This window comes from Trichoderma atroviride, chromosome 2, assembly GCF_020647795.1.
Source record: "Trichoderma atroviride chromosome 2, complete sequence".
Classification (NCBI taxonomy): Eukaryota; Fungi; Ascomycota; class Sordariomycetes; order Hypocreales; family Hypocreaceae; genus Trichoderma; species Trichoderma atroviride.
In genome coordinates, this window is record NC_089401.1 from 5,912,602 (window position 1) to 5,940,601 (window position 28,000).

At 51.6% G+C, this 28,000-nt stretch overlaps 16 protein-coding genes across 16 annotated transcripts; 9 read left to right on the forward strand and 7 right to left on the reverse strand.

The window, feature by feature from the left end:
• Window positions 1-1,673: 1,673 nt before the first annotated feature.
• On the forward strand, window positions 1,674-2,162 carry TrAtP1_004796 (uncharacterized protein; the record flags this gene model as incomplete). Its single annotated transcript, XM_066112451.1, has 1 exon — window positions 1,674-2,162. One exon carries the CDS (start codon window positions 1,674-1,676, stop codon window positions 2,160-2,162), a length of 489 nt encoding a protein of 162 aa, XP_065968536.1.
• Window positions 2,163-2,494: 332 nt separating this feature from the next.
• TrAtP1_004797 (uncharacterized protein) lies at window positions 2,495-2,680 on the reverse strand (the record flags this gene model as incomplete). The annotated part of the gene is made up of 1 exon (XM_066112452.1): window positions 2,495-2,680. One exon carries the CDS (start codon window positions 2,678-2,680, stop codon window positions 2,495-2,497), a length of 186 nt encoding a protein of 61 aa, XP_065968537.1.
• Window positions 2,681-2,759: 79 nt separating this feature from the next.
• Window positions 2,760-9,174, forward strand: TrAtP1_004798 (uncharacterized protein). Its single transcript, XM_066112453.1, has one exon. The coding sequence runs from the start codon at window positions 3,745-3,747 to the stop codon at window positions 8,299-8,301; it is 4,557 nt and encodes a 1,518-aa protein (XP_065968538.1). The 5' UTR covers window positions 2,760-3,744; the 3' UTR covers window positions 8,302-9,174.
• Window positions 9,175-9,324: 150 nt separating this feature from the next.
• Window positions 9,325-10,965, reverse strand: TrAtP1_004800 (40S ribosomal protein uS2). The gene is made up of 3 exons (XM_014084219.2): window positions 10,642-10,965; window positions 10,066-10,515; window positions 9,325-10,004 (listed from the first exon to the last, which is right to left on the reverse strand). Exons 1-2 carry the CDS (start codon window positions 10,809-10,811, stop codon window positions 10,077-10,079), a joined length of 609 nt encoding a protein of 202 aa, XP_013939694.2. The 5' UTR covers window positions 10,812-10,965; the 3' UTR covers window positions 9,325-10,004; window positions 10,066-10,076.
• TrAtP1_004799 (uncharacterized protein) lies at window positions 9,496-10,026 on the forward strand (the record flags this gene model as incomplete). Its single annotated transcript, XM_066112454.1, has 1 exon — window positions 9,496-10,026. One exon carries the CDS (start codon window positions 9,496-9,498, stop codon window positions 10,024-10,026), a length of 531 nt encoding a protein of 176 aa, XP_065968539.1.
• Window positions 10,966-11,219: 254 nt separating the features above from the next.
• On the forward strand, window positions 11,220-12,270 carry TrAtP1_004801 (mitochondrial 37S ribosomal protein uS15m; the record flags this gene model as incomplete). Its single annotated transcript, XM_014084220.2, has 2 exons — window positions 11,220-11,265; window positions 11,360-12,270. The coding sequence occupies 2 exons, from the start codon at window positions 11,220-11,222 to the stop codon at window positions 12,268-12,270; spliced, it is 957 nt and encodes a 318-aa protein (XP_013939695.1).
• Window positions 12,271-12,542: 272 nt separating this feature from the next.
• On the reverse strand, window positions 12,543-13,794 carry TrAtP1_004802 (uncharacterized protein; the record flags this gene model as incomplete). The annotated part of the gene is made up of 4 exons (XM_014083284.1): window positions 12,543-12,626; window positions 12,685-13,571; window positions 13,620-13,708; window positions 13,763-13,794. 4 exons carry the CDS (start codon window positions 13,792-13,794, stop codon window positions 12,543-12,545), a joined length of 1,092 nt encoding a protein of 363 aa, XP_013938759.1.
• Window positions 13,795-14,244: 450 nt separating this feature from the next.
• On the forward strand, window positions 14,245-15,493 carry TrAtP1_004803 (uncharacterized protein; the record flags this gene model as incomplete). Its single annotated transcript, XM_014084221.2, has 3 exons — window positions 14,245-14,279; window positions 14,364-14,453; window positions 14,539-15,493. The coding sequence occupies 3 exons, from the start codon at window positions 14,245-14,247 to the stop codon at window positions 15,491-15,493; spliced, it is 1,080 nt and encodes a 359-aa protein (XP_013939696.2).
• A 10-nt stretch (window positions 15,494-15,503) lies between these two features.
• TrAtP1_004804 (uncharacterized protein) lies at window positions 15,504-16,187 on the forward strand (the record flags this gene model as incomplete). The annotated part of the gene is made up of 1 exon (XM_066112455.1): window positions 15,504-16,187. The coding sequence occupies one exon, from the start codon at window positions 15,504-15,506 to the stop codon at window positions 16,185-16,187; it is 684 nt and encodes a 227-aa protein (XP_065968540.1).
• Window positions 16,188-17,312: 1,125 nt separating this feature from the next.
• On the reverse strand, window positions 17,313-18,572 carry TrAtP1_004805 (uncharacterized protein; the record flags this gene model as incomplete). Its single annotated transcript, XM_014084222.2, has 3 exons — window positions 17,313-17,606; window positions 17,729-18,312; window positions 18,383-18,572. The coding sequence occupies 3 exons, from the start codon at window positions 18,570-18,572 to the stop codon at window positions 17,313-17,315; spliced, it is 1,068 nt and encodes a 355-aa protein (XP_013939697.1).
• A 133-nt stretch (window positions 18,573-18,705) lies between these two features.
• Window positions 18,706-19,617, forward strand: TrAtP1_004806 (uncharacterized protein; the record flags this gene model as incomplete). Its single annotated transcript, XM_066112456.1, has 1 exon — window positions 18,706-19,617. Exon 1 carries the CDS (start codon window positions 19,093-19,095, stop codon window positions 19,615-19,617), a length of 525 nt encoding a protein of 174 aa, XP_065968541.1. The 5' UTR covers window positions 18,706-19,092.
• Window positions 19,618-21,910: 2,293 nt separating this feature from the next.
• On the reverse strand, window positions 21,911-23,969 carry TrAtP1_004807 (uncharacterized protein). The gene is made up of 2 exons (XM_014084223.2): window positions 22,877-23,969; window positions 21,911-22,806 (listed from the first exon to the last, which is right to left on the reverse strand). Exons 1-2 carry the CDS (start codon window positions 23,680-23,682, stop codon window positions 22,296-22,298), a joined length of 1,317 nt encoding a protein of 438 aa, XP_013939698.2. The 5' UTR covers window positions 23,683-23,969; the 3' UTR covers window positions 21,911-22,295.
• Window positions 23,970-25,129: 1,160 nt separating this feature from the next.
• Window positions 25,130-25,624, reverse strand: TrAtP1_004808 (uncharacterized protein; the record flags this gene model as incomplete). Its single annotated transcript, XM_014084225.1, has 1 exon — window positions 25,130-25,624. One exon carries the CDS (start codon window positions 25,622-25,624, stop codon window positions 25,130-25,132), a length of 495 nt encoding a protein of 164 aa, XP_013939700.1.
• A 178-nt stretch (window positions 25,625-25,802) lies between these two features.
• Window positions 25,803-26,162, forward strand: TrAtP1_004809 (uncharacterized protein; the record flags this gene model as incomplete). The annotated part of the gene is made up of 1 exon (XM_014084226.1): window positions 25,803-26,162. One exon carries the CDS (start codon window positions 25,803-25,805, stop codon window positions 26,160-26,162), a length of 360 nt encoding a protein of 119 aa, XP_013939701.1.
• Window positions 26,163-26,673: 511 nt separating this feature from the next.
• Window positions 26,674-27,480, reverse strand: TrAtP1_004810 (uncharacterized protein; the record flags this gene model as incomplete). Its single annotated transcript, XM_014084227.2, has 2 exons — window positions 26,674-27,247; window positions 27,317-27,480. The coding sequence occupies 2 exons, from the start codon at window positions 27,478-27,480 to the stop codon at window positions 26,674-26,676; spliced, it is 738 nt and encodes a 245-aa protein (XP_013939702.2).
• Window positions 27,481-27,815: 335 nt separating this feature from the next.
• On the forward strand, window positions 27,816-27,998 carry TrAtP1_004811 (uncharacterized protein; the record flags this gene model as incomplete). The annotated part of the gene is made up of 1 exon (XM_066112457.1): window positions 27,816-27,998. The coding sequence occupies one exon, from the start codon at window positions 27,816-27,818 to the stop codon at window positions 27,996-27,998; it is 183 nt and encodes a 60-aa protein (XP_065968542.1).
• Window positions 27,999-28,000: the final 2 nt, after the last annotated feature.

Sequence of the window (28,000 nt, forward strand, 5' to 3'; positions counted from 1 at the left end):
TACAATTACAGAATATGCCTACGGTGTTGGGGAGGGAGATTAGGCAGAGAACAGTGACTGGTGCATCGCGGATAGGTACAAGTACGGAGATTTCCTGTTCGCAATGCGTCTCTTTGCGCGCATCATCAAATGCCGTCGCTTGGCGGGGCTATGGACCTACAGAATAGTCCGCTGCAGCTCGTGAGAAATATAGTATATACTTTATGCTTCGAAGCTGATGTCACCCTCTTCGTATCAATAGTACAAAAGCATAATGTATTTAGACATGGAGCTTACACTCGTTCTATAAGCGTGGCGTTGGGGAACAGAATTTACGCCAGTTCAGGACCAACCACATGGCCCATTTCTTTTCCAAATCTTCCCCTTTTCTCCCCTCCTTCTCTCTGGCATCGCCTGCTGTGAAATTGCTTACCGCACGGTATTCCAAAGACAACCTTGGACCAGCTCAAATGCCGGTGTTTGGGTGCTCATTTTTTTTTTTGCCGAATTGGGTGCCCTCGCGCGCTCGCCTGCTCAGCTGCCGTCGCTACCAGCGCTCTTTTCCACAAACTACGGAGCACGTAAGAAGCTGCCATCACTGCCTAGCAGTGCTTAGCACCGAGTAGTGCGCCATTCGCCTGTAAATCCTCTCGTTAGCCTACTGTAGGACGCCGCGGAAGGCGGACCGCGCATGGCGGCCAGGGCGAGCCGACCAGCTGGATACTGGAGGCCGGCTTCTTACTGGAGGGAGCTGGAAGCAGGCGAGTAATGGCGAGGAGGCCAAGAAGCGCGCCTCGTAACGCAGAAAAAGGTATTGATGGAATCAGTGCTACTGCAATTACCGCGAAGCATATATGGCCGCACTAGCGGTTGTGAGGTGGTGTTACCTACCTCGATTTGGCCTTTAAGCTTTGACGAGTGCTAGCCGATGGTTTTCTCCCGGAGTTCTGGGTCATTGTATCTTGTGTCTTGTGTCTGGTGCGTCAATGCTATTGTGCGATAGTGCCAGGCGCTAGCAGTAGAGATGCAGTCGTGTAACCAACAGCTTACAGTGTGTGTCGTATCGCTGCGACGCAAGCCAGCGCCATGACAGCATCGAATATCATCGACGCACCAAAGGCTTACAGCGCTGCTGCGACGATGCATGTATGACGTTGCGCCGGCAGCTTCACACGCCGCGCTCTGCGCCCATCGCCGTCTACGCAAGCGGCCGGCTGTCGCGTGGAGAGGCAGACGCTCTCGTCCGCTGCCAGGTCGGAACCAGCCCTTGGCAGCGCCGATCCTGGAGTGCGAAACGCCGCGGTTGACGTGCATTGACGTCCAGCGCCTGGTTTCGTCGTCGAAGTGCCAGTGCATGGAGTCGATATTACGGAGCGGTGCATGCACTCTATCCCAGGCTCTTGGGCCGCGGCCTGCCTCGCCCCCTTCCGGGATCGCCAGTTACAGGACATCGGCGCTGTCAGTCGCTTGTGCCTGTGCCTGTGCTTGTGATGCGTACACAATCGCCACGGAGCATCTTGTGCCTTTGCACGCTGCTGCATACGTAGATTAGTGACATGTACAGTTCCTGCACACGCATTCGACAGCGATTCAACGGCGATGCGACCTGTAACCAAATGCGCGGCGAATGAGGCCACCCGCCGGACGCAGCGACTTGCTTGCGGGCATCTCATCTCAATCGTACATGAAGGCGCATGGCCGCCCCCGCCCAGCCCGGCCAGGGGAGGCTTCGACCGCTGGAACCTAGACCTCGCCCCCCCGTCAGCCACTACGCGGACAGGCCTCTTAGCCAGGGTCAGGCCCTGAGCGCGCGCCCTGACAGGCCCAGACGCACGCGGCCAGCCCACTGTGCTTGGATCCTGCACGCACTAAGATTTGCCGGCGCAGGTACGTACCGGCCACGATGGCCTGCGCTCGCTCGCAAGGCATCGCCCGCCAAATTCTCGTCTCTCCCCCCCAAGGCAAGGCGCCGGCCCTCGCGAGGCACGGCAGGGCAGAAACCCATCGGCTTGTGCCATCCCGGCCCCAACGAGGAACCAACGCACGACACTGCAAGATTGCAGCCGCCAGAGATTATCTCGTCCTCTCACCTGCAGTACCTCTACATGCTGCTACATACCGCCTTTAGTATTCGCACCTACAGTAAACGACACGGCCCCGGAAGCTTCGAGTCCTGGTCTTGATCGCATTTGACCGCATCCCTGGCTCCCTGTCTTGCTCTTTCTCTGCTGCAGTACCGCCGCGGTGATGCCTGTCTGCGTCTGTCCTGCCCTGTGCCGTGGCTTCGCAGAGTTTTGACCACTCGCCGACTCAACCTCCCGATCCAAGACACAAACACGAGCCGCCATCGCATCGCATTGACGCCGCAACCTTAACTCGACCGACGATACACGATTTGATTCGATACGACGCGATATCCCCGGATACGATTCCAAGCCACCAAACGCAGAGCGGTACGGGCGAGGCCAACTGTCTGTCTGCTCTGGGCCGTTCTCTATCTTGTCCCTGCATGGCGTCAGCTGGTAAGTACAAACTTGCCTCGCTCGCTCTGTCCTTGAGCTTCTGCCTTGACTCGTCTGTCGGCCTGCTTGATGCGCATCGGTTGCCACCACTGGATTTTCATGTCCTCCGCCATTTGTGCCGGATTGCCACGCTGTTGGACGCCGTACCACTTGTTGTCGCGACACGATTCGACTGTCATCTCCGTGCTTCGAGAAAATTCTCTCTTAAAGATAATTCTCAGTGACTGACGATTTTCATTTATTTCTGCTTTTTTTCTAGGAGCGATAGCTTTGGGCAGCACGAGCTCTTTCCTGTCATAGCATTGGATGGGCCATGGATGTCGCCGAGCCTCCCCTTGTGGCGGCCCGGCCATCCTACGCAATGCGGTCGAGGCCGTCGACGAAGCGGCGCAAAGTACCACCACTCAAGACATCACAAATCACAACTCAAGGTGCTGGAACACAAGATGATATCCACGGCAAGTCACCAGCCTCTGGGGACATATCGGACGCGAAAGATGCGTCACCGCCAAAACCATCAACCCGGGTTATGCGAAAAGCCTCAGCTACTGGACGACCCATTGTGCCCCTGACCGAGCAGAAGTCACTGGATAGGGCACTGTCAAGGGGAAAACGAGATGGAGAATCTGACGCTTGGGATATTGCGCCAGACGGTGCCTCCGCCGGCCGCCAAGGGCGTCAGTTCACTGTTGCCAACGTCGGGAACAATGGCAAGCTTTTTCTACGGTATGGAAGCGGCTGAGCTTGAACATGGAGACTGAACCCGCATGGGCTAACCACTACTATTTCCAGACCCTCTGTCCGGCGTGCAAACAAGAGATATCCCCAGCCAAATTTCACCTTTCCCATAACACCACCTGGAACTGCCGGGCTGGAGGGAGTTTATCCAGATAACCTAGACGGACCGCCTAAATTGACGACGGATCATCACGAAGATCAATTCACCCCGACGCCGAGGACCTCGATTATTCCCCCACAATACGCCCCCAATACCAGTGGCTTCGTATCAACTACGCAACACCGTAGAGCGGTGTCGGATGGTACGATCCGCGACTTTAATTCCCCAACAAGTACCGATGCGGATGGGTACAGAATAGTCATCACGAAGCCGCCTCACGAGGCCGGTCGGCCCAAAACAGCGGAGAACCCAGCCGATCTGGATATTGGTGGTATTCCAACACTCAATATTAACATCCCATCGTGGAAGCTAGGGACGCCTCGGTTTTCTATTAGAGGTACCCCGATGCTTAGAGGCTCGTCCTATGCTGCCACCGATGAATACCGATCTGCCAGTCGCTCATCCTTGTACCATTCTTCAGAGAGGAGCCTCGGCGGACCGCTCTCTGGCACCAGGCCAAGACCTAGCCATCTTGTGATCCCGAAACTTCGCTTTCCGCGAACCTCACATGCCTCGTCACAAACCTCAGCTCCCGTGCCACGACCTGTGCCCTCTACATACGCATCTGCGCATCTTGTCATCAGGCCAGCCATGTATGACGAGCTTACATTCAAGCCCGCCTGTGACGATAAATCGATTGTGCGGTACTCGCCCAACGGATCTGTAACTGCAGCGACGCCTTCCCGACTTGTTGCCGAGATCACGTCTCCAAGCTTTCTGGACTACGAACTCATCTCAGACTTCTTCTTGACCTACAGATCCTTCCTGGAGCCTCAGATCCTCCTCCAGATGCTCATGGCGAGGCTCGTATGGGCTTTGGAACGCACTGACGAGGTTGGCATGATTGTTCGGGTTCGAACCTTTGTCGCCATGCGACACTGGATCCTCAACTACTTTGTAGACGACTTTGTCCTGGATTATAATCTTCGTCTCCTCTTCTGTATCTTGCTCAACGACTTTGTTGACGAGCTATCCCACGATATGAACCAGAGCAGAGTTCCGCTCAAGATTTTGGCAGAGCTCAAGAAGTGTTGGCGACGGATATGTGCTCATTATTGGGATGGCCCCGAATTTGACGATGGCCTAGAACCTCTAGTTCCAATTGCGCCAGGAGGCATTGCAGGATATAGAGATCCCGACCTGGATCCTTCTTTCTGGGAAATACAGGGAATGGATCAGCCACAGTGGCGTGCCGTGGCAGGCATCCCCCAAGGATTGAGCGATGAGACCAACCCAAGTGAAGCTGTCCCCGGGGCGGCCAGCATCGGAGAATTCGTCGTGTTGGACGATCGTCCAGGGACTCCTGAACACCAGATCATCACCACCACCACGACCCCAGCAAATGGCCCGTCTTCGCCTCTTAGTATAGCAAGCATGGACATTGTGTCTTGTTCCTTTCCAAGCAAGAATGTGAGGTCTCTGAATCCAAACTCCAGCCAACCTCTTGCAGCTCATCCCGTGTACTCGACGTCTCCTATCCTCCCGCCCGGAGCTATTGCTACTACTCCCAAAGCGCTTGCTGGCAAGCGTGTTCGTCCGGCGCAAAGCCACAAGCGCAATAACAGCACCACTGATTCTTTGAGAGACCATGGCTCCGATCACTCCTCATCACACGATGTCGACCTGCACATGATTCTGCAGTCTGCTGGAAACCTTGTTCGAGGCAACATTCTTCCACCCGGCCAGCCTTTTGTCGATATTGAATCTGATTCAACCGCTGGTGATCGCAACAGGCAGACCACCATCTTCCAGCCTGCGTCTCGCCACGCTACCAAAGATCGGATCTTTGGAGTTGCCATGTCGGGATCTGGAATGAAGAAGTTCTTGGGAGGCGTACGTCGTGCACTGAACAATCGTGGTCAATGGTCGTCTGGTTCGCATTCGAGCTTGCCCGCTGTCACTTCTCTCAGTGCTCACAACATCGCAATGGACCGATTGCCCGCAGCGACCATTATTGCCCAGACTGGCCACGGCCCAACCAGCACTCGTCCGCCAGTGAGAATAGATCTCCTTGGCGCTGAAGTGGCCGAAGATTTCAAAAGAGCCATCCGTGAGGAAGAGGAAGCTGCCGAAGCAGAACGATTTGGTGCACCCCGACCGGCTCCAGCCGCCGTCCATGGACCTATGGATTATTCCGCCGCACATATGGAGTCTACCACAGTTGATAACTTGCTCCAGGATAGGGGTCTACGGCCTATGAGCGATATGGGTCTTACCAACGGAAGCAAGTCTATTGTAATCATTGACGACACGGTGCCAGGATTACGTGACAGATTGCCCATGGCCACTTTCGACCCCAATCCTCCTGTTGTGGGATTGTCAGCGGGCTCTTTCCTAACTGTCGGCGGCGATCCAACTCCTCCTACAACGCCGCCCGCGCAGCTGCTCGCCGGAACAATACGAAGGTCGTCCTATCTTCTCGATCAGCTCATCAGCCCGCCATCAGAGGAATCTTTGCCCCCTTTCGTACCAGACATGGCGACTTTGGGCCGCACCCACAGCGTAGGGCCATCGGAAGATGCAAATCGATTCTCCACATCAACAATGCGCCGCGGTACTCTACGGCATCCGCCTCTCAGCCGTGGAGCGCTGCAATTTCATAAGAGGAACCAGTCTTCAAACACTCAAAAGTCAGACTACTCCTTTAGACGCCATGCCTCGTTTGGCAGTCATCTTGAACGACACTCCACAGCTCGAAGCTTTGATGCCACCACAGACTCGTCCATGCTCGATAGAGAATATGAAGCTCCTGCCCCTGAGCCTCCCCGTGTGCTTCGCAGGCGTCCTGGTGGGTATCTAAGAGCTGCTGCTAACGTGGGCGGCATGGATAACCAACCTGTGGTGCGGAGAACTCAGTCCGTTGGGTCCTTGACAACTTATACCGAATCTGTCAGGAGCTCCTATCTTCTTGGTACTCACCCAGAGCAGGACGATGACGAATGCAGCTTTGCTGGAACGGAAGACCACCCTCGTGGGAGACAGGAGATATTTTCTGTTGGCCAGTTGACTGGGAAGCCTCCCAAGCGAAATTTGTCTCTGTTTAGTACACATTCGTCCAAGCCCATCATGCGTCCCTCGTTTGAGATTGAAGCTCGAAAATTGGCGCAGATACCCGATGAGGATGACGGTGGCATTGAGTCTGCGTTGTTAAAGCTTGAGGGCAGATACCAACCAAAGCCAAGATCATTCGAACGGCTTAACCAAAGGGCTCTGATTGACGCACAAGAATTTGGTGCAAGGGCGGCGGCTGTGGCAGAACTCTACATCAGCCAGGATGAAAGCCAACACAGCGAAACAAGTGGCATGGATAACGAGTATTACCGGCCACAAGATCAAGATTTCTCTGGAGACAAAGGAAAGCAGCCGCTCGAATTCGAATACAGCCGGAATACCATAACAACCCGGAGCAGGGCGGCTACGCTTGAGGCGCGCTCGTTCTTGAGCGGTGACTCGGACGAGTCATATTGCTCAATACCTCTACTTGAACGGGGCTTAACAGATGATGGTCGAAGCATAAAGGGAGCCTCTGAATGGACTGACCGGTCCGTTCTTCGAGGCTCATCAGACGATGACGCTGTAGCTTCGGATATTCCCATAGCTCTGCACATCTCCAAGCCGCATCTTTCTTATGACTTTGTCGAAAAGACAGAAAGCATTGAGAGGATACAGCCTGGCACGACAATTCCTGCGCCAGCCGATGATCGAACTTTCTTGGAAGACGCTAGCATTGGTGGCTCAGATCTTTCTTCCGAGCTTACTCCCTCTGAAGACGAAGATGCGGGTGACCTAGGCAAGAGAGCGGGCGTATTTTCTGTCTCATCCCAACCACATCCGTTCGGAGATCCTATTGCTACGCCTCGATCAGATTCTTCTTCTGCCCCCATGACGCTCGCCCAGGCTTTAGCCATGAGTCCAATAATGATGAGTCCGGTGATGATGAACATGGAGAGAACTCTGGATCCCGATCAAGTTTGGATCAGCAAACCCCTTCCTCTCACCCCAGACAGATTCCAAGACTCTCCCTACATGGCTGGACCCAAGCATGTCCTAGAGACCCCGCGGGCTAATACCACCGAAGCTCTTCATTCGGTACCTGAGACAGAAGTGCCCAACACCCTCAAATATTCGATTCATTTGCCATTCATTCTGGCGTTTGACTCTGATACCTTGGCTCAGCAATTCACTCTTATAGAGAAAGATGCACTGAACGATATTGACTGGAGAGAGTTGATCGACATGAATTGGAAGAATGCTACTAGCAACGATTCTCGCTCGTGGGTTGACTTTTTGAGAAAGACTAATGCTCACGGTGTTGAAGTTGTTATTGCTCGATTCAATATCATGGTCAAGTGGGCGATTTCTGAGATTGTTCTTACTCAACACGTTGAAGAAAGGGCTCGATGCATCATCAAACTCATTCACATTGCAGCACATTGTCGACGCTATCGCAATTTCGCTACTCTGGCGCAGCTTACCATCGCCTTGTCTAGTGCCGAGGTCTCGCGTCTATCCAAGACTTGGGACCTGGTTCCAGTCAAAGACCAAAACACGCTGAGCGAGATGGAGGCCCTTGTTACACCTTCGCGAAACTTTTACAGCCTCAGAGCGGAAATGGAGAGCGGTTCTGATGGAGGATGCATTCCGTTCGTCGGCATCTACACGCATGACCTGCTATTTAATGCACAGCGCGCTTCTGAAATAGCCAGCTCACCCACCACTCCTCCATTGGTCAACTTTGAAAGATGTCGCATTGGAGCAGCCGTGGTCAAGACAATGCTGCGACTATTGGAAGCCAGCACTCGATACACTTTCCAACCAATTGAGGGCATAACAGAGCGATGTCTCTGGATGGGCGCATTAAGCGACGAAGAGATCCAACGACGCTCCAAGACGTTGGAATAGGCGAAACCTTTTGATTTTTCCACGTTGCTCAGCCAATTGATCATCTTTTTTCTTTCAAACGTCGATACCACGGATTTTTAACATATAACACAAGCAGTCCACACACTCCCAACTGCAACTCAACTTCTCTACCATACACACAATACTTTCAACGTTTCTTATGCACCCTTCCCCCTTTTGTCTTTTGTCAACTCTGGCATAGAAATTATACGACATCACATTTGATCGAGACATTACAAGGCTTCTCATTTGTCACCGCAGCAACAGTCTGCAGCATAAGAAGGGAAAAAAAAGTGGAAGATTATTTATTACCACTGACGACTAAGACTATAATAGCGTGGCATGATTCTCTTCGCTGCCCTTCATCTAACATACCTTTCTATTTGTTTTATTCTCCGTCTATATAAGAGGGCATTCGCAAAAGTCGATACCACATAACGCACTTCAAAATCGGATGCACAAAAAACACCGGCTAGTACCGATGTTGCCATCACTATTTCCACTACTTTTGTCCAATATTTGGCTACTACCTACACTTTGAGCAAGACTCCCTTTTCCTTTACTCTGTTGATCAGGCTATGAATCTCTTATCAGTTGATCTTGTATTAATCCTCTTTTTCCTGACTCCTTTTTTTTTTCAGCTTCTTGCATGATGACTTCTGTCTTTTTCTTTTTGTTTTTTTCGGGCGTGGGAGTAATAAGAAGGATATAACAAATAGGAAAGGGGAAACTTTAGATACCAATCAATACTGGAGGGCATTGTGGATAAATTTGGGATGATTAGCGTATAGGGACATATATATACAGCTTTTTGTTTGAAAGATGAAAGTATATATAAATCGACACTCGGCTGAGATCCGAGTTGCATATAGAATATAAAGAAATTCTCTCTTAAAAGTCATAAAGTCATTGGTGGAAGGCAAGCTTTTGCAGTACTCTACGTGAATTATTCGTTACTAGAGCAAGTCAGACTCACTGCACATGGAGTTTAAATTAGACATTACAGGTGTAGAATAGCAATTAAAGGGTATGTGTTTAAGATCTTTTTTTCTTTCACTACTGGTCGACCGGCTGTTTAAATAAAAGGCTTCCCTATATGCCACTGCAGAAGAAATCAGAGACATTGAGCGAGGTAACGATCAAGTCCACCCCAGCGGCCGCACAGGGCTTTCCCTCTTCCCTCCTCCCTTTCTGATGAGAAAGAAGGAAGAGTATCTTTCCCTCATCAGTGCTGCACACTTAGACCCAAATTCCGAGATCCTTCCACTGTTGCACAACGAGCTCGCCAACAGAAACCTGCCTCCATTTTTTGTGTTGCCCTTGATGCTGATGATCAAATCGCCAAAATTACCATTCCGAAGAATAAGCTCCCGGTGCTTGTTCTCCTTCCTGTCCAGATGCTTCTTGAGCCTGGACTGCCTCGGCAGCTCCAGGATTTCTCTACCATTGGCTCTCCTTGGCGGTCTCGGTGGCCCACTCCTGGGTGCCAGAGGCGGCCCAGTCCTGAGTAGGGGCGGCACCGGCACCGTCCCAGCCGGCGGCGGCGGCGTTAGCACCAGCGAAGCCGGGGGCGGGAGCGTCCCAGTCACCAGCACCGGCGGCGGGGAAGGCGGACTCGACGGCAACGGGAGCCTCCTCCTCAGCGCCAGTGACGAGCTTCTCCTCCTCAACCTTCTCCTCGGCCTCGGCCTCAGGGTCACGGTCTGTTTTTGCAAGTTAGCTTGAGTTTCCAAAGGGGAGTTTATAATTTGCTCGATAACGTACAGAAGTACAGATCAACCATGACGTCCCAGGGGGGTCTCGCGGTTGAAGATGGTGCCACGGAGGCGGAGGACCTCACGGGCAAGGAGCCACCAGACGGTACCAATGGCGTGGCGACCCTTGTTGTTGGTAGGGATGGCAACGTCGACGTACTCGGTGGGGGAGTCGGTGTCGCAGAGGGCAATGACGGGGATGTTGACGTAGCTGGCCTCCTTGATAGCCTGGGCGTCGGTGCGAGGGTCGGTGACGATGATCAGGCGGGGCTCCTTGAAAGAGCGGGTGATGTAGTTGGTGAAGCTACCGGGGGTGAAGCGTCCAGCAATGGGGGAGGCACCAGTGTGGCTGGCGAACTTGAGGACGGCACGCTGACCGTAGGGACGGGCAGAGATGACGCAAATGTCGGCGGGGTTCTCGATGGCGGCGATGATACGGGCAGCGAGGACAATCTTCTCCCTGTGAAGTCGTTTCAAGGTTTATGTGTTAGTGACAAAAGCTTCCAATTGCTCGAAACTTCTCTGCTTCTTTCTGTATTTCTCCTTTCCCGTCTCCTCCTCCTTCATCTCCTAGAAGAAAACGCACCAGGTCTTGCCAACGTTGAGGACGTTCACACCATCGACACGGGTCTTCCACAGGTAGGACTCCATGTGCACCTGAAGGTTCTTAGAACCAAGGTGGCACTGGGCCGCCAGGAGCATCTCGATGTCCTGGCTGGTGGCATTGAAAATGGACGGCAGGTTAGCGGGAGCCATCTTGACTTGAATTCTTCCTTCGGATGGGTGGGGAGAAAGTTTGTCGTTGAAGGAGAGAGAATTCCGGCGATGGGGGCTTCGACGAGTTTCGTGCAAAGTTTCGCAAAAGTTCGCGAGGGCAAAAGCGGACCTTGAATTTTTGGCCAAAAATGTGTGCGCTGCAGCCCTGAGGGAGCTAGTATGAAAGGGGGCTAGCCTATTTTCGCTCGTCTCGAGGTACCGAAGAGGGGTCTTGAGATTTCACGTGAGATGATGACTAAGGTGACGGTCTGAAAAGGTGGGGCATTTTTCTTCTGAGTAGTCAGCCAAGATTGATATCGGGATGGGAAATTTTGAATGGCGCCGTCGAGGTGGGTTGATGGATAGCACTTCATCCCGCAGAAGAGAAGATCAGCTGCTGGAGCAACAATGCCGCCCAGAATAGATCTGTTACAGCGACTAGGCACAGTCAATTGTGAGTTCTTCATCTTTCAGACCATCTTTCTGCCAAAAAGGATATGATGGCTTCAGAAGTGTTAGTGGGATATGTCGCTAATCGAACTTGTTAGTGTGCCTACGACCTTCAACAACACCGGCGACACAGGCCTTCCTACCCATCGTTCAAAAGGCCAATCTCTCTTTGAGAGAAAGGAAGAAGAAGCAGAAGCAGGATCCGTACAAATGGGCACAGGCTCAGCAGCGCAAAGCCGCCAACCTCAAGCGACAGGACGAACTCTTGAAGAAGCGAGACGAAGAATGGGGTGATCCCGTACGAGGCAGACTGACGCCGTTCCTCGAGTCTCTCGATTCAGCCGGCCAGAACTCGGTGACCAATGTGCCCCGAGACGCGAGCGGAAATGCCCTCGAGGAGCCGAGAGAGCTGCCCACGACGCCCGGCCTGCGCAACCATTTCCTTACCGATGCGGAGCTCGAAGATGCCGTCAAGCACGCCTATGCCCTGACGAAGCCCATGGTCGGAGTTGTAGAATCACAGATGGAGCCTACTACGGAGCAGGAGAGGAAGCAAGCGCATAACCAGAAGCACCAGAAGGCCGTCGAGGCGCTGAAGCGAATCACAGCCCTGAGCAACGGCAGCGCACGGGACCGATTCCACGCAAACGTCCGACGCATCGTTGATGAGTTTGGACGCCACAACACAGACAACGCTCTCAAGCCTAAGCCGCTGTCCATTTCTCCAAACACCACGCCGATGCCTGGCCGTGCTGGACCGGATACTGGCAGCTCAGAGGTGCAGATTGCTATTCTGACCGCCAAGATCAGATCGGTGTCGGAGGCACTGGCAATCAACCGAGGATATAAGGATGTACACAACAAGAGGAACTTGAGACTGCTGGTGCACCGACGCCAGAAGCTGTTGCAGTACATGGAGCGAAAAGAGAGAGGGAGCGAGAGATGGACCAACATGGTTGAGAAGCTAGGTCTCACGCCAGCAACATGGAAGGGACAAATCGATATGTGAGGGGAAGGAAAAAAATTAAAAAGACACGACCCAAAAGATAAAATACTGTAGGATAGTTAAGCATCTGTATATGTATAGTAGAGCCCGTTAGAGGATGCGTGATTGCCCACATCAATCGTTCGCTTCTTCCATATGCGCCTAATCTGAATGAACCCTTCCCATTGCAATTGATACGGAACAAAATAGAAGGAAGAAAAAAAAAAGAAAACAGCCAACATTATACTACACTCGCACGCTGCTCAAGACAAGTACATTATTAGTCCGTGGGCCGCTTAGAAAACGCTGATAAAGTTTCCGATGCGATCTTTCTGGTTCTGAGCTATGCACTCAGCAATCCATGTTATGTTGCGGATTTCCTGTATTTAGTCAGTACCATCATCGCTTTTGGAAAGATATTACGAAAAGTTCACGTACTTGTTCTCTAAGCTTCACCCACGCATAGACGATGGCATAGGTAAATTGTCGCGTAAATGCATCCTTGGAAATCTCCATCTCCTTCTGGTAAAACATGTCCTCCAAGCTCTTGCCATCGGAGGAACCGCCGCCCATGTTGCCGGGGCCGCCGGAGCCGCCCAGGGATACAGCATCAAAGAAGGTCTTGTAATCATGAACGCCATCAACTGCAAGACGCACGCCTTCAACGTCATCTGCTCGAGAGAGCATCAAGGTTCCCTCGGGATACAGCTTTCCAAAGGTCGGGTACAGCTTGTTGCGGTCTGCCTTGGTCAACTCGGTGCCGAAAGAGTTGAGGGTGATGTTGATGGCTCGGCGGTCTGCCTCAAACTCAAGGATGTTAGACATGACCTCGGCAGTAGGCGTCCCAGACATTTCCGAGTGGGAGTTGACGAAGTTGTAAAAGTCCTCAAGGTAGTTCTTGTAAAGGGTGTTTCGGACGATTTCGATGTTGAGCTCATCTAGATCTTGGTGGCTAAGACTGCCCTTGAAGTATGGGGCGAGCGGAGTCTCAATCAACACGCTGTTGTAGAGCTCTTCAACGTTGGTCGCGACGCATAGCACAGGCATGGTCTCAAACCATCCCAGCGGGTGGCATCTGTCCAGGAGCTCTCGGGTATCTCGTTCGTGCAGGGTGCCGGTGATTAGCAGGGCGACGTTGTCAATCATGTAGCCGTACGTCACGTAATCCATGAATTGAGCCAAGGCGCCCGTAGCATTAGCGCGAACATATCGGAATTCTGAGATGAGCTTGTCTGTTGTCTTTGAAGCAAGCGCAGATGTTGATGGGTTTGGAGGAAGGGATGCGAGGAAGTCGCCGTAAGCAGGGCCAAGCTGCAGTTTCAGGTCTGGGAACGTTAACAATAGGACGCCACCCAACATGGGCTCATACATACCATCAATGGTCTCGCATTGTGTCAGGTTGTTGTAGGCTGGGGTCGTTAGAAGGCTGTTGCGATAACCGCGAACAATGCCCTCGATGTAGCTGCAACCCCCGTCAATAAAGCTCAAGAGCGAGGCGGCTCAAACAAAGGCTCACCCATTGTTCACGTTGAATAGAAGGCCTTCCATCTTGTTTTGCTTCGTATATGGTCTGAGGTATGTAGGACGGGCAAAATTGGTGGCCAAACGAGCGGTGACGCACGACAGCAGCGATGTTGTAGGAGCTGGCTCAGCTTATCCTGAAGTCCTTGCTTTCTCGGGACTACTTCTGCATGGCCGGCGAGCGAGACGCAATCGCAGTGACACAGCTTCGCACGTGAGTGGTCCAGAAGCGTTCCGGAATTTCTGTAGCGCCGGCGCCCGGCGGCCCATCCCACTTAGAGGCATTAGCACCAATGCAGAACCAAAAAATTTGGAGTGGAGACTAAAGCTTCAACTAAAAAATTTCCCAAACTCACTTTTTGCTCGGCCTCTTCCCTGAATCCTCACGCACACAACTCTCTCAATTGGGATTTGGGAAGACGAAGGAACTCCATTAGACAAGCGCCGGAGTCCCAGAGGGAGATTCAATTATTCACCATGTCTCTCTTCGTTCTTGCAGAGACGCCTGCAGGGTCAGTTTTCGAAGCCATCAGCTACCTATTCCTCGCCATGATTGATGATCGCGTGTATTTGGACTTGGACTGACAGAATTGCAGCTATGGCCTGTTGAAGGCGAGCGACAAGAAGATGCTCAAGAATGCCGATCTTGCGGCTGAGCTGGGAAAGCCAGAGCGCTTGATTGAGATGTAAGATTTTCTCTCGACCTACCTAGCCTCTACGATAATTTTTTCTTTGTTCCTCTTTTCCATGCTAACGAGTGGTCGCATACAGGCTGAAGCTCAAGAAGTTCGTCAAGTTCGACAGTGCCGCCATGGCTCTTGAAGAAGCCGCCGCCGTTAGCCAGGGTCAAATCCCTCCTCTGTTGACCTCGCTCTTGGAAGATCTGCAGGCTGAGAAGAAGGCTTCCTTGGCCGTTGCCGATTTGAAGCTGGGCACGGCCATTTCCAACCTGCCTGGCCTCAATGTCACTCCTGTGGCTGGCTCCGACACAATGGACCTTTTCCGTGCCGTTCGCGAACACGTTTCGTCCCTTATTCCTGGTCTCGACCAAGACGTCCTTGACCGCATGACCCTTGGTCTTTCGCACTCAATGTCCCGACACAAGCTCAAGTTCTCGGCCGACAAGGTTGATTCGATGATTATCCAGGCCATCAAGATGCTCGACGATATTGATAAGGAGCTCAACGTGTACGCTATGAGAACAAAGGAATGGTACGGATGGCACTTCCCCGAGATGGCCAAGACCCTCAATGACAACTTGGCCTATGCTCGTGTCGTTCGATCCGTCGGCATGCGAGACAACTTCAAGGATGCCGACCTTTCTGATATCCTTCCCGAGGATGTCGAGGCCTCTTTGAAGGCGTCTGCTGAACTTTCTATGGGTGTGGAGATCACTGAGGATGATTTGAAGAACGCCGTTGAGCTCGCGGACCAGGTTATTAAGTTTACCGAGTACCGAGCTCAGCTCACATCTTACCTGGAAAGCCGAATGCGCGCCATTGCTCCCAACCTGACTGCTCTTGTTGGCTACCTCGTTGGCGCCAGACTCATCTCTCACGCCGGTTCCGTCCTCAGCCTGGCCAAGGCCCCCCGGTTCCACCATCCAGATTCTCGGTGCCGAGAAGGCTCTCTTCCGAGCTCTCAAGACGAAGAAGGATACCCCCAAGTACGGTATCATGTACCACTCTTCCCTCGTCGGCCAGGCCACTGGCAAGAACAAGGGTAAGATTGCCCGTATGCTGTCTGCCAAGGTTGCCCTCGGTCTCCGTGTGGACGCCCTCGGCGATGACGAGGAGGAGGACGATGAGCAGCGTGCTGCCCTTGGTCTCACCAACCGAATCAAGCTTGAGAACTACCTCCGCAGACTCGAAGGCAAGGCTGCCCTGCCCAAGGGCACCAACGTCACTCCTTCTGGAGAAATTGTTTCTGCTGGACAGTTCAGCCTGAAGGAGACTGGCCGATATGCTGTTGATGCCGACGGTGTGGTCGACCATGACATGGCCGACGCAGATGCCGAGCTCGCCCCCAAGAGCAAGAAGTCCAAGAAGCCCAGAATCGAGGTCGTAGAGGAGAAGGACGTCGATATGGAAGACGCCCCTGAAGACTCCGATGACGACTCCGATGAGGCCTCAGTCAAGAAGCTCTCAGAAAAGGAGTACGAGCGCCTGGCCGATCTCTCTGGCATCTCCGTCAAGAAGTTCAAGCGAAAGTACGAGCGCGGTGACATCCAGCTCGGCAAAGATGGCAACCCCCAAGTCCTCAGCAAGAAGGAGCTCAAGAAGCTGCGCAAGGCTGAGAACGACGAGGAGCCCGCTGAACCTTCACCAGAGAAGAAGAAGAAGCGAAAGGCCGAAGACGGTGAGACTGAGTCCAAGAAGGACAAGAAGTCCAAGAAGAAGCGTGAATCTCTCGGTGCTTAGAGTGCTTCGAAGAAACGCCGACTCAATTGAACAATATGCATATGTGTGCATACATACAAACATACATTTACATATATGTACAACATCACTAGAGAAGCGGCAACATCTATCGAAGACATATGGGACAAAAAATCTAAGACAACGAAAAAAAAAAATCTAGAGAGGGAAAGCATTACAAAAAAAAAGCGCAATAATTTCTTCCGCTATCTCTGCGAAGTAGGTCACCACACAAAAGGGTTAAGGACCCGCATCGGCTTGGATGGGCTCATGATACCGATGAGGTGGTCATGTAGATATGTGATACCTGAGATTTCTTTTTTTATGAGAGGCTTCCGGGCTATCTGTCACTGTTAATATGGCTGGCGTTGGGGGAGGGAAACAAATCTTTTCTGGCACAGGCGTGGTTTGGTCTTTGTTTGCTACAACTGTCTGTTGTTTAAATTTCTTTTATTTTCTTTTTATTTAAACTAAGCTGTCGCCATGGGCGTCTAGCAGAAGGGAGGAACCGAAAGAAAGGCATGGAAGTGACATTCATTTCCAGGAACGTACTATCTAGTTCTTCAATCAAAAAATATTATTGATCAATGTTGATGGAATTTCACTAGATACTTGACGGCTGTGACATCCATACAACTTCCTACTGATACATGCCAAAAAGGAGCACAAAAGAGCCACAAAAGAGCCACAAAATAAATATACCAATAAATCGCAATTGGAATCGTAATTAATTACTAATATTTTACCTATCTTCCGTCACTCTCCTCTGGGTATCTTGGGTATCATACAAACCAAATATCCATCCTTCACATCCCAAGATCCACATCCAACCCCCATATGGTATCATAACGAGCGTAAAAAAAATATTAAACCTGTGACAAACAAAGTGTTGTGCAGGCAGCGGGTATAAACAAGTAAATCGAAAGCAATAAATCGAGCCGCGATGTCGAAGACGCAAAGGCGAGACAAACGTTTAGTGAGGTGTTTTGAGGGTAGAAAAAAGTGATGGGCGTTTTTGAAAACGATGGAACACACGGGGTATGTCGCTTCTCGAAATCAAGTGGACCATGCTAAACCACCAAAGCCACCTCAAGAGTCAGCAGCAGGCCTTCATGTGAGGCACGACGACTAGAAATTTTCCACGACGCGAGCGTTCATGGCTTGTTGGAAACCTGAGTCCTGACCTCCAAAATCGCGAGCATTCCCGGCGGTACTGGTGCTACCTTCGCCGGATTGAGCGAAATCGCCCAGCGCAGCATTCATAGTAGCTGCGTTGAGGGGCTGGCTGTTGCCAGGCAAAAAGATGACTTTGCTGTTGGCGGACTTGGCCATGGCTTGCATAGCCTCGAGATAACGGATCTGCATGGCTGGCGCAGAACTCAAGATGTCGGCGGCTTGGCGCATGAGCTTGGCGGATTCGACCTGAAGAAAGCGTCATTGTTAGTCACTCTTATGTAACACTTTTCACGTATATTGACGGCAAAAGGCCGCCCTTTAGGGAAAGAATGGCAACAATGGCCAAATGACAAGACTGTAATCCTTACCTCGGCCTTGGCGGCGATGATCTTGCTTTCACCGATTCGTTTGCTTTGGGCAGCCATTGAGAGCGAGTCTTGCAAGTCTTGGCTGAACAAAATATCCTTGATGAGCATGCTCTCAACTTGGACACCCCAACCAGCAGCAACATCCTCAATGATTTCTCCAATAGACTGTGCGATTTCCTCGCGGCGCTCGATGACGTCCTGAAGAACACGGGCACCGACAACGTGACGAAGGGTGGTCTGGGTGCGTTCAACAAGAGCTTGGCGCACGTTGGAAATACCAAAAGCGGCCTTGTGGGGAGACACAATGTGATAGTAGATGACAGAGGTCAAGCGCAAAGTAACATTGTCCTTGGTCATGCAGGTTTGCTCAGGCACCTCTGCAATCTGGATCTTGACGTCGACTTGAATGAGCCTCTCGCTGAGGGGGTTGACCTTGACCAAACCGGGATCGACTGCTTTGTAGAAACGACCGAACTTTGTGACGAGACCGACTTGACCCTGGTTGACGTGCTTGTAAGGGTTGGGGCAGATGATGCAGCAAGGAATGGCACCCAGAGTTCCAATGCATGAGCCGAGAGTGTTGACTATAAAGAAAGCTAGGTTAATATACGCCGCAACATATCAAAAATGTAGACAAGGTGGCTTGCGACATACTCATGCTACCGTACCAGCCCTTGGGGTTGGCTTCGTTTCCTACCACAGCGGCATAGCTTTTCTGAAGGTCTTCTCCCGAAGGTGGCTGGACTGTCATCTTGTTCTGGGGCTGGAAGCCGGGGGCCGAGAGGCCATCGACATCAGCAGCCTTGGAGGTGCTGCCGTTGCCAGCGCCGTTGACAGCAGACATGATGGCGGTGTTGGGTGTTTCGAGGTGGCGATACGCAAGCCGCAGTGTGGTCGAGGAGACGCGGAGTAAAAGTTGGCAGAAATGATGGGAAATGGACAAATCAATGCTGCGATGCGATCCGGCAGGCGGGAGTGAGCAGTGCGAAGGGGGAGACGAGCCTTTGGGAAGGGATGCTGAGCTGATCTTTATATACAGTAGCACCACTGCTGGGCAGGTCTGTGTCCGCAAGCGGCGCAAAAAAACAGGAACTGGAAAACTATAAGCACACAGAAATGCGCCATACGCACAGCCCCACAGGGTTCAGATTGACGATCACAGTGCCCGTATTATCCGTGCATGTGTGTATATTCATTTTGCAGTCCCTGTTTTTTTTGCCAAGCGCTTGGTCCAGTTACTGTTTATTATTTAGCAGCTTGGGTGGTGTGGCAGCATTCCAGGTTCGTCGACAGCAGGAGCACCGCAGGAGTGGGGCCGGGAAGTTGGGGTAGGTGCTAGGCAGTCTCATCAGAAGCGACAGAAGATGGCAGGCGCGAAGAACGAACAAAGTACTCTGTACATGCAAAGCTCGAAGCCCTTGACAATGGAAATGGAAATGGGAATGGCTTATGCGATCAAGGTGCACTTGGGCATTGATGCTTTCTGGTATGGACAATGCAGTACACATCTCGTAGTCCACCTGGACTGCCAAAAAGAGCAGCTACAGGTACCACAGAACATACCGCCGCTCAGTGGCGGTAGGACGAGCCTCAAGGGGACACTGCAGGGTCCTTGCACAGCCTCATCATCGCCGTGGCATCACCTGCGCAGCTCTCGCCGGCACCTTTGCATCTGCCCCGAGACTTTCTCCTCTTTTGATCTGCTCCAAGTGCCTGTGAGCATGTACTGGCTACTCGACACTCGCAATGAGGAAACAGCCGATCAAACCCTGTCGAAATCGTTCCGCCGATGCGCGTGTGCGGGTGGAGCCACACTCGGCACCGCATCGCCGTGCGGGGAGGCGAAAACGCAGCGACCTGAAGGGTCCAAAGCTCTGCTGCAGTACTGAGTAGTAGTATTAGTATTTGCAATTCTGGATGCAGCTGCACGGCTATTAGCGCACACCCTCTTCTGGCTTTCCTCTTTGGGCGCTCATGCTGCTTCGCTTCGGTCGTACAGTACGGTCGCAGCTCTAATCATGGTGTGACGTGATGGACTCCGGTCGGTTTCAACGAGCGACAAGCACGGAGATGCAGCCAAAGCCATGGAGTGCGACACGTCTTGTTTCGAAACCCCCACTAGGCCATGGCATTGTTTCCTTCTCCGCGCTGCCTCGGCTGGGGTCCTTTCAATGAGAACCATCTACTTGTACCTAGCTACCTATGTTCAGCAACAATAGCGCTGATGGTGCTATTCATAGAAGCTGAATTGGGACTTTGGCGATACAATACTGTGCTAATGGGTAGTCTTCAAGCTACAACAGCCAGGCATGTGGTCAGCATATGACGATGTCCCGAGCCAAGGATAATTCCAAAGGAAGCGAGCATAACGGGATATCATTCCCTCAGGCGTTTCCTTAGCAGACAGACGGTAGCTTGATCGCCCTAATTCCCGCCACCCACCTTTTGTTCCAGACAAAAGCCTCGTCCAAATCGAAGCCCCGTCCATTCAATCGGAATAAGCCCCAAGACATTTCTATTGGAGCTGGTCCCAACAAGCTTAGGTCTATCCAGTCTAGGACGGAGCAGCCAGGATCCGGGTCACGGACTACTGCGCCATCGAGCCGAATTACCCTGGACCAGGGCATGGACGTCATGAAGCCTCACTTTTCGAATCCTTTTTTATGACCGAATTGACGCATTTCGTTGGATAACATTGGAATTTTTGGCTGCATTTGCCGCAGGCCGAAGGCACCTGACAAATTCCACTTGGCTTTATGGACCTAGTTCCAGTTGACGTTGGGCACGATCAAAAAAGAGCTCAAGGAAGCATCATGCACTTGCACCCAACCCAAGTGTCACCGTGTTCGATACGCATTGCCATCACAAACGCACCTTGCCGACCTGATTGTTGCACTGCCTCATTTCTCCATATTACCGCTTGGAGAGCTGCACTCCCCGGTCGGAACAGCGAAAAAAGACTCACCGCTAGAGAAAAGACAGGCTTCACGTGGTGCAGTTTAACATGAAGAATTCAAGCGGAATCAATCGCTAGAATCGCCCCCTCTCCTCCAGCACAGCACCCTTTTAGCACCAGCAAGTGCTGATGCCTGCTGATCACGCACCGGATCAACCCAAGACAGAAACCCCCGATCCTCCCAGCGCCATGCTTTGCGATTTGCTCCGGCGCCGCGTTTCCAGAAGCCTTCTGTTTCTGGCTGGCAGTACCAAGTACCCCAAATACACGTACCTCCACTAACCTCTTCCAAATCTGTAAACGACCGATGTTGCCATTGCTGCGCCGACTTGAGCGTTTTCTTTCCTTCTTCCTTCTGCTGAGCCTTTTCTTTTTGATTTCTTCTACATAGTAATAGTATTGTAATCAAAATCCTTCTCCCGGCAGAGCCACCATCTCTCTCCGTTTCTTATATTGTATAAGCCTCTGCCAAGCCTTTATTTGATGGGGCCCTGGCGAGTTACCGCATCTGGAGTCGTAGAATGGGCAATCCAATCCACTTTGGCGCGGGATCCATACATGTACAGAAACATCCCAGCTCAAGCTCACAAGTTAATATACGCGCACAAGCGGGGGGAACTGTAAGACAAAAAAAAAAAAAAAAAAAAAAAAAAAAAAAAATCTCATAATCATATTTACACGACTCCATTATTACGAATAATACTTGTAATTATTCTATCGCAAGATCCATCTCAAAAGCACCTTTCTAATGCTGCTGTTGCTTCTGTCATTTCCACTGGGGGAGTTGAGCTGCTGTTATCACCACGCCCCAAATCTTGATTTCGAGGTCGGTAGCCACATCCAATGTTGCCACCACAAGTACAAACTCATCAATTCATGTGTGCTTCTCGTACTGCCTACGTAGCAATAAGCTTTGTTCTTAGATTTTCAGTTCCTTTGTAGATCAGGCATACCCGGATCAGCCACACAACATCACTTGACATCAATGAGACCCACACAGAACACCGTTGCTTTCTATCCCTCCAGCTTTGCAGCCTGGTAGTTGAACTGCGGCGGACTGCAGATAGGCAGTTTGCAAGGCATACCATGAATGCGTGCCAAGGATGGCAGTGCTGTCAACGGATGAAAAACCGAGTGTCCTGCCATGCCACTCATTATCCGTGCTGCTTAATCTCCCGCGTCATGAATTGGGCTTCTCAAAAGAGTCTCGAAGAATGGAAAAAGGGGGGCTGGTGCATAGCCCTCTAATAGAGCAAGGGGTACCGAATAGTAGTAAAATGCACGTGGATGCAAAAGTCAAGGTTTTTGAGAAACAAAACTCTAATAAGTCATTTAGCCATCGTACAGAGTGTTAAAAGCAAGCTACATATCCTCATGTTCAACTCCACCCATATCCCGTTTTTGTCTTTCCTCCAGATGATACCATCTTCAAGCGAACTGGAAAAGAAATCCATGTTTTTTTTTTACACCCATATCCGTAACTTTTGTGTTCTCTCCCTTTCTACCAAGTCGCTTTCTGTGTTCTCTCCTTCTACCAATTCCAAAGCAAACAAGAAGTCGTAGTTGATCATATTCTCTTTTCCCCATGAATGAATTGCAAAATTTTATCTATTACCGAATCTCCGCATCTCGCATGAAATCAGGAAGTGAGAACCCCGTCTCACTACTCTCGAGTCTTGCTGCGGCCAATGTCTGGGCAATGTCGTCCAGTCTGGCAGCAGCTTGGTTTTCGGCAAGACCGCTCGTATCGACTGAGTTATCCGGCTCGGTGGGCTGCACCGCATCAGCGTCAAAGGCGTAAATCTTTATGCCGCGAAGGTGAGTATCTTTGCCGTTTTGGTGATTTTCAAGTATCTGCATTTGTAACACCCAAGACACAAGGGTGTTGCCATCGGGCTCGCCACCAACACCTGTAAGTGGGACTTGTTGCCAGCCCACAGGGCTTTCCATGTTCATGGCAGCGAACTGAATAAGGTTGTTCTCGCTCGTGCCCGACTTGAAGATGATTTTCGTAGGAGTGTAGGATTCATCCTCATTATAGTCGACGTAAAAGCGAATGTCTCGGATACCCACTCGTTTGACAAAGTAGATGGTCAGCTTGTGAGGCTGTGGGCCATCTGACCTAAAGAGACAAAAAGTCAGGAATCAGCCAGGCAGGATGAAAGGGAAGAAAAAGATGTAGATAGTCTTACTGCCAGTATGACGTCAATTCATCATTTCGGAGCTGTTCAACTCCATTGCCTGGCTTATGGCTGCTCACTGTAAACTTTCCCAAGTTTGAAATCTCCTTGAGGCCAAAGACGGCGGGATCCATTATTGACAAGGGCTCTTCCTCCTGCACTTCTTCAACCTGATCGTCACAGTTGTCCGCGGCGTTTTCATCAATGTCCTCATTCTCGCCCAAGCTCGCCTCTTCATCGTCGTACTGGCCCTGAGACATGGCATCATCATCATCGTAGGTCATCTGGTCCGCCTGCTGTTCCAGGACTGCTGTCATGCCTCGCCTTGTCATTCCCAAATGACTAAGATCTGGATCCGAGTCGGAGCCGGTGCCATTGCCTTCGCCAGAGCCATCGCTGTCAAATTGCAGACTTAGGCGATTATTGGCGCTTCTACGAGTAGCTGGACCCATGTTAGCGGTGTTGGATTGACGGATTCCACTGCGCTGTCGAAGCTGTTTGTGGCGACGCTTTTTCTGCTGGGATGAACACAAGAGCGAATGCAAGAGCGACAGCCGTTTGATCTCTCTGGTTTGGTGAGCCACTCGATGGGAGATGGCCTGCACCGTGGCATCGCAATTCTCCTTATCTGGGGAGGGAAACGGTCTGAGGACCGACTCTCTGCGATTGAGAATGGCGCCAGTAGAGGAGATGGAAAGCGGCTGCAGGGGGCGGCGATTGCTTCCAGTTGGTCTGTTGTAGGGAGGTGAAACTTGACAAGAAGGCAGATTTTCCTGCGGCACTTCCCAAGGTTGGAGGGCAAGTTGTACAAGAGACATGGTTGAAAAAACGAGCGTGAGTGGGCGGCTTCGCCTTGTAGAATGCAAATGAATGAATGAATGTGGAGGTGCTGGTGCCGCTGCGGCCGTAATTATGGAAAGTAAGGGCAAGACAAAGGCAATAGAGGAAAGAATGAGCGAATGAAGGAAAAAAGGAATGAATAGAGGTCAAAATTAAAAGAGTGGCAGTCCCCTGATGTGAAGAAGGATATATGAAGGAAGCAGAGGGAAACGAAAAAAAAAGAAGAAAAACACAAACTGCCAAGGCAGGATACTTCAGATGAAAAGCTGCCGAGACAAAAGCAGTAGGAAGAGGGGACTGCCATTGTAATATACTACATATACTACTAGTAGTAGCCCGAGACCGCGAGACATGAAGTCATTGGCAGGTGACGCCAAAGTGAGGTGATGGATGTTCATATTCAGCAGCTTCTCCTGTCTTATAGATGGAAGCACTTGCTGCCCATCTGACTGCAAGAGGCGCATGCATAAAGGAACAAGAGAACAGGAACTGATCAGACGTTATGCAAATAAATCAACTCACATCTATGCAGCCGGAATGGATTCGGTGGTGGCTCCATCTCGCGCCTCCCGTGATTGCTGTGATCGCCGTGGTTGCTGTCATGGCCGTTGCTGGTCTCCGGCGTCTGGTGAGCGCCAGCTGCCATGGCCAGGGCCGCATCAGGCGTTACCTGGACCTGCACGGCTCTGCGCGGATGGCCTCGGCGATGCGTTGCTGCCTCGAGCTCCAGCTGGGCCTGGGCCTGGAGCTGGGCCTCTTGGCTGGAGGCGGTTGAGGCTGCATGGCGGGTTCGTCTGGAGCCGCGAGGGACGTCCATAGTGAGCCCGTCATGGGACTTGGACACTAACAACTTGGAGACGAACATCCACGACTTGGTAGCGATGGAGCGTTGCCAGGTGCGATCATTGCGGTCACGTGACTGGCCTGGCAAACACTGGACATAAAAAACCCACCTCAACAACTCAACAACTCATCTTGAATGCTTCATTTTATAATAGTCGCTGTGTATAGTGATTCTCAAACCAAATAAAGATACACAAAAAAATCAGTTTCCTCCTGTGGCAGCGCTGTTGTTGTTTACTGCGACTCCTCCTCTTAGCCATCAAATGGCTACATGTAACCATATAAATCGCTGTTAAACACTTTGACCAAAGTAAACAATCAACATGCCCGGCAAGAACTTGCCCAAGTCGACGCTTGCAATGCCAATCCAAGACGCCGTATTCCACTCCAAAGCTCATCTTCATATGAACAAGTGATTGTCAAAGAGTTTTATTTGCACCGTCGAGACAGGCACCGAGGTGGTTGTTAACAACATGTATGTACATGTTTAGAGCACTTGGTCGATAGAATGCACGGCTATCGATGCCGCCTCTCCTGCGTCGCTTATGCTTTCCAAAGTTGGCGCCTGGCTATTTACTGGCGTCATAGGCCCTTCATTCTCTTTCGAGATCGGGTCATCATCTTGGTGCTGGCTCTGCTGCTGGTCCTGCTGCTGGCCTTGGTATCCGCAACGTTGCTGGCCTTGGTGTTCGTGTTGCTGCTGACTTGGGAGTTCGCGTTGCCGATAACCATGATGTTCAAATTGCCGATAATCTTGGAGCTGGCGTTGCTCTTGACGAAGGAGTTGGACATGGAGTCGACCTTGACGGTCGCGTTCCTGTCGGTATTGACGTTCGCGTTCCTGTTCGTCTTGAAGTTCGCGTTCATCTCGATCTTGATGTTGGCGTTCATCTTGATCTTCAAGCTGGCTTTGGTGTCCGTCTTCAAGTTCGCCCTCCTGGGGGCCTTGCTGCTCGATCTGCTGATTGTTCCGCTGGAAGGCCCGCTGAATGATCTCTGCAAGGCTTTGTCTGTGACGCGGAAAAGCACTATCAGCGAGGAATCGCGCCTCCGAACTAGGCGCCTCCCGAGGCTCATTCTGCGTCAAGCCTGCAGAACTGGGACTTGCATTGCTCTGTGGCGCAGGCGTTTGTTCTACTGGGCGAACGACTGTTTGGGTTTCATCCTTGGGGGCATCGGTAGCAGCTTCATTCTGGAAAACTCTTAATTCTTGACCCAATTCTTCATCGCCTTGGGTTTCGGCTGCCCGGTTGCCATGTCGAAGCCGGCTCCATCTTTGCTTCAGTGTCGCCCACCGGCTGGCCTGCCTCTCCAAGATTTTCTGCGACAACCGATACCTTCTATCGACGACCGCCTAGATCGCAAACACGATGATGAGACCAAGGACGATGAAGAGGCCGATGCAAGTCTTGACCAGATCACGATGGCCCCTCTGTTTTTTGAATCTGTCTTGCCATTTAAACCGCCTCTCATGCATGTTCGTTGCCACTGCTCGAGAGCCGTCCTTGTGTACAGAAAGCAACAGCTTTACCAGAGGATCAGGCGCGACGAAACAGGATGTGACAATGGCGAAAAGTATGAGTCCGGTAAGCGTGATCCCCGCTGCGAGGATTAGATTGCAATTGGGCGAGCCAGAAGCCCACCATCTGCCGTTTCGTCTATCCCTCCGGTAGTCCATTGAGGCTGGTATGTTGGTCGGGAGACTGAACAAGGGGACAACCCTATCACGGCCAAAGTTGGAGTTGAGCATTTTAAAAAATGCAGATGTTGCCGGAAGACTAAGTTTGAAACGATGAAGATGCTGTGGTGATGGTTGGTTGCAAAAGTTCAAAGTGAGAAAACCGGCATCGTGTCAATGTTTATCTGTCGGTTAGGATGGTGAGAGTACCTTCCTTCGCTACATCACATCTACCATTCCTGCTCTTTCATAAATCATATTCTTGAATCGATCTTGTCTTGCATGAACAATGTAGAAAGAAGGACAGAATTTCCACTCGAGCAAAAAGACAAACGGCCCTTTCTTCGCTTTCAAAAGATGCTGTCCCATTGTATACGCCAATCTCCGAAGCAACCATCTTGCTCGGCCTTACAAGCACCCAGTCCCAGCCTCGACTTGCAACATGCAACTAACTCCCGCGAACATCCGCAGGCAGTGGCATCTGCCTCGTCCAGATATTCATCCCAATCTTCTCCCCGCTGACCACCGGCAGTCCCGCATGCAGCGTCCTCTGGTCTCCTCTCCCATCCGCCAGCAAGTTCTCCCAGTAGACGACGTTGCCCTCAATGGGCCTAAACGTGACGCCCGAGTCGTACTCTTCGTCGCAGTCGATGAAGTTGCACCATCTTTCATCCCGCGGCGCATCCAGAATCGGGAAGTTGGTGCCTCCGCCCGTCACGTTGTCTGCCTTGACGTACCCGAAAAAGGAGCTGATGCGATTCCCGCCGTGAGACGCCGTGGCGTGGGCTGGGTTCGTGAACCAGTCCGTGTGAAAATGGTACCGCTCGGTGACTGCGTACTTGACGAGCTGGATGGGCTCGAGGTGTGATTCCGGCACGTCAAAGCCCTGGAAGTCGAGGGCTCGTGCCTCGATGCACCGCACCACGGCATCTCTGTCGACGGTGGTTGACTGCGAAGTGCGGACAGAGTGAATTGCCGAGTTTCCACTCTTGAGGACCGCAGAGTGCTTGAAATGGCCTTGGCTATGGCGTTTTGTTAGCATCCAACTTGTTCTCCCTTTGATTAGACAGCCAGGGCTTGGCTTGACATACGCGAGCTCTTGTAAATGCTGTCGCTCCGCATCGGTGACGAAGTTCTCTATGTAAATGACCAAGGGCGACTTGCTCAAAAGGTGGCTTTTATACGGCGGGTGTGTGCATTCGTAGCCATTCAGCTGCTTCTGCGCCGCATCATCCCCGGCAGAGGCGACTCCCATGCCGACCGCCATCACGGCCAGCCAGCGAAGTAATTTTTGTGAATACATTGATCGTCGTCGTTGTTTTTCTGTGAGTAGCAAAGGAGGGGTCAAAGGTCAACGGAAAGTAGCTGCTATATCGGCCACAGACTAGAAATCCAAGTAATCGGCAACAATTAGACGACGAACAGGGCCTTGATCGCTTCCCCCGGAATCTCAAACGAAACGCTGAGACTCGAAACGTAGCGTCGGTGCCGACAACCGGTGATGGCGTTCATTAGGGTCCCCGTTGTTTTGAGTCCAGCTCACCCCTGTCTAGCATCTGACTCGGGCACGGAGGAACAGGCGTGGAACTCATGAACATCTCCCAAGTACCAGAGAGCTCGATTGACTCTGTCCAAACCATTTCCATTTTGAAGCAAGTCAATCCAGCATTCTTCTCGCACGTTATCGAAGATGAAAAGGCCGATCTTATCGAATATCTTGGTTCAATGCGGACTGCTGGCCAGCTGCGCAAACGTGGTGCTTTGTGCCTCTGAGT

What these genes read in the sequence shown, in the direction of transcription:
- TrAtP1_004798 (XM_066112453.1), top strand. Translation starts at nt 3,745, where the DNA reads ATGCTTAGAGGCTCGTCCTATGCTGCCACCGATGAATACCGATCTGCC.
- TrAtP1_004800 (XM_014084219.2), bottom strand. Translation starts at nt 10,811, where the DNA reads ATGGCTCCCGCTAACCTGCCGTCCATTTTCAATGCCACCAGCCAGGAC. An exon ending in CTCAACGTTGGCAAGACCTG is followed by an intron (nt 10,516 to 10,641) that starts GTGCGTTTTCTT and finishes ACGACTTCACAG; the next exon opens with GGAGAAGATTGTCCTCGCTG.
- TrAtP1_004807 (XM_014084223.2), bottom strand. Translation starts at nt 23,682, where the DNA reads ATGTCTCTTGTACAACTTGCCCTCCAACCTTGGGAAGTGCCGCAGGAA. An exon ending in GAATTGACGTCATACTGGCA is followed by an intron (nt 22,807 to 22,876) that starts GTAAGACTATCT and finishes TTGTCTCTTTAG; the next exon opens with GTCAGATGGCCCACAGCCTC.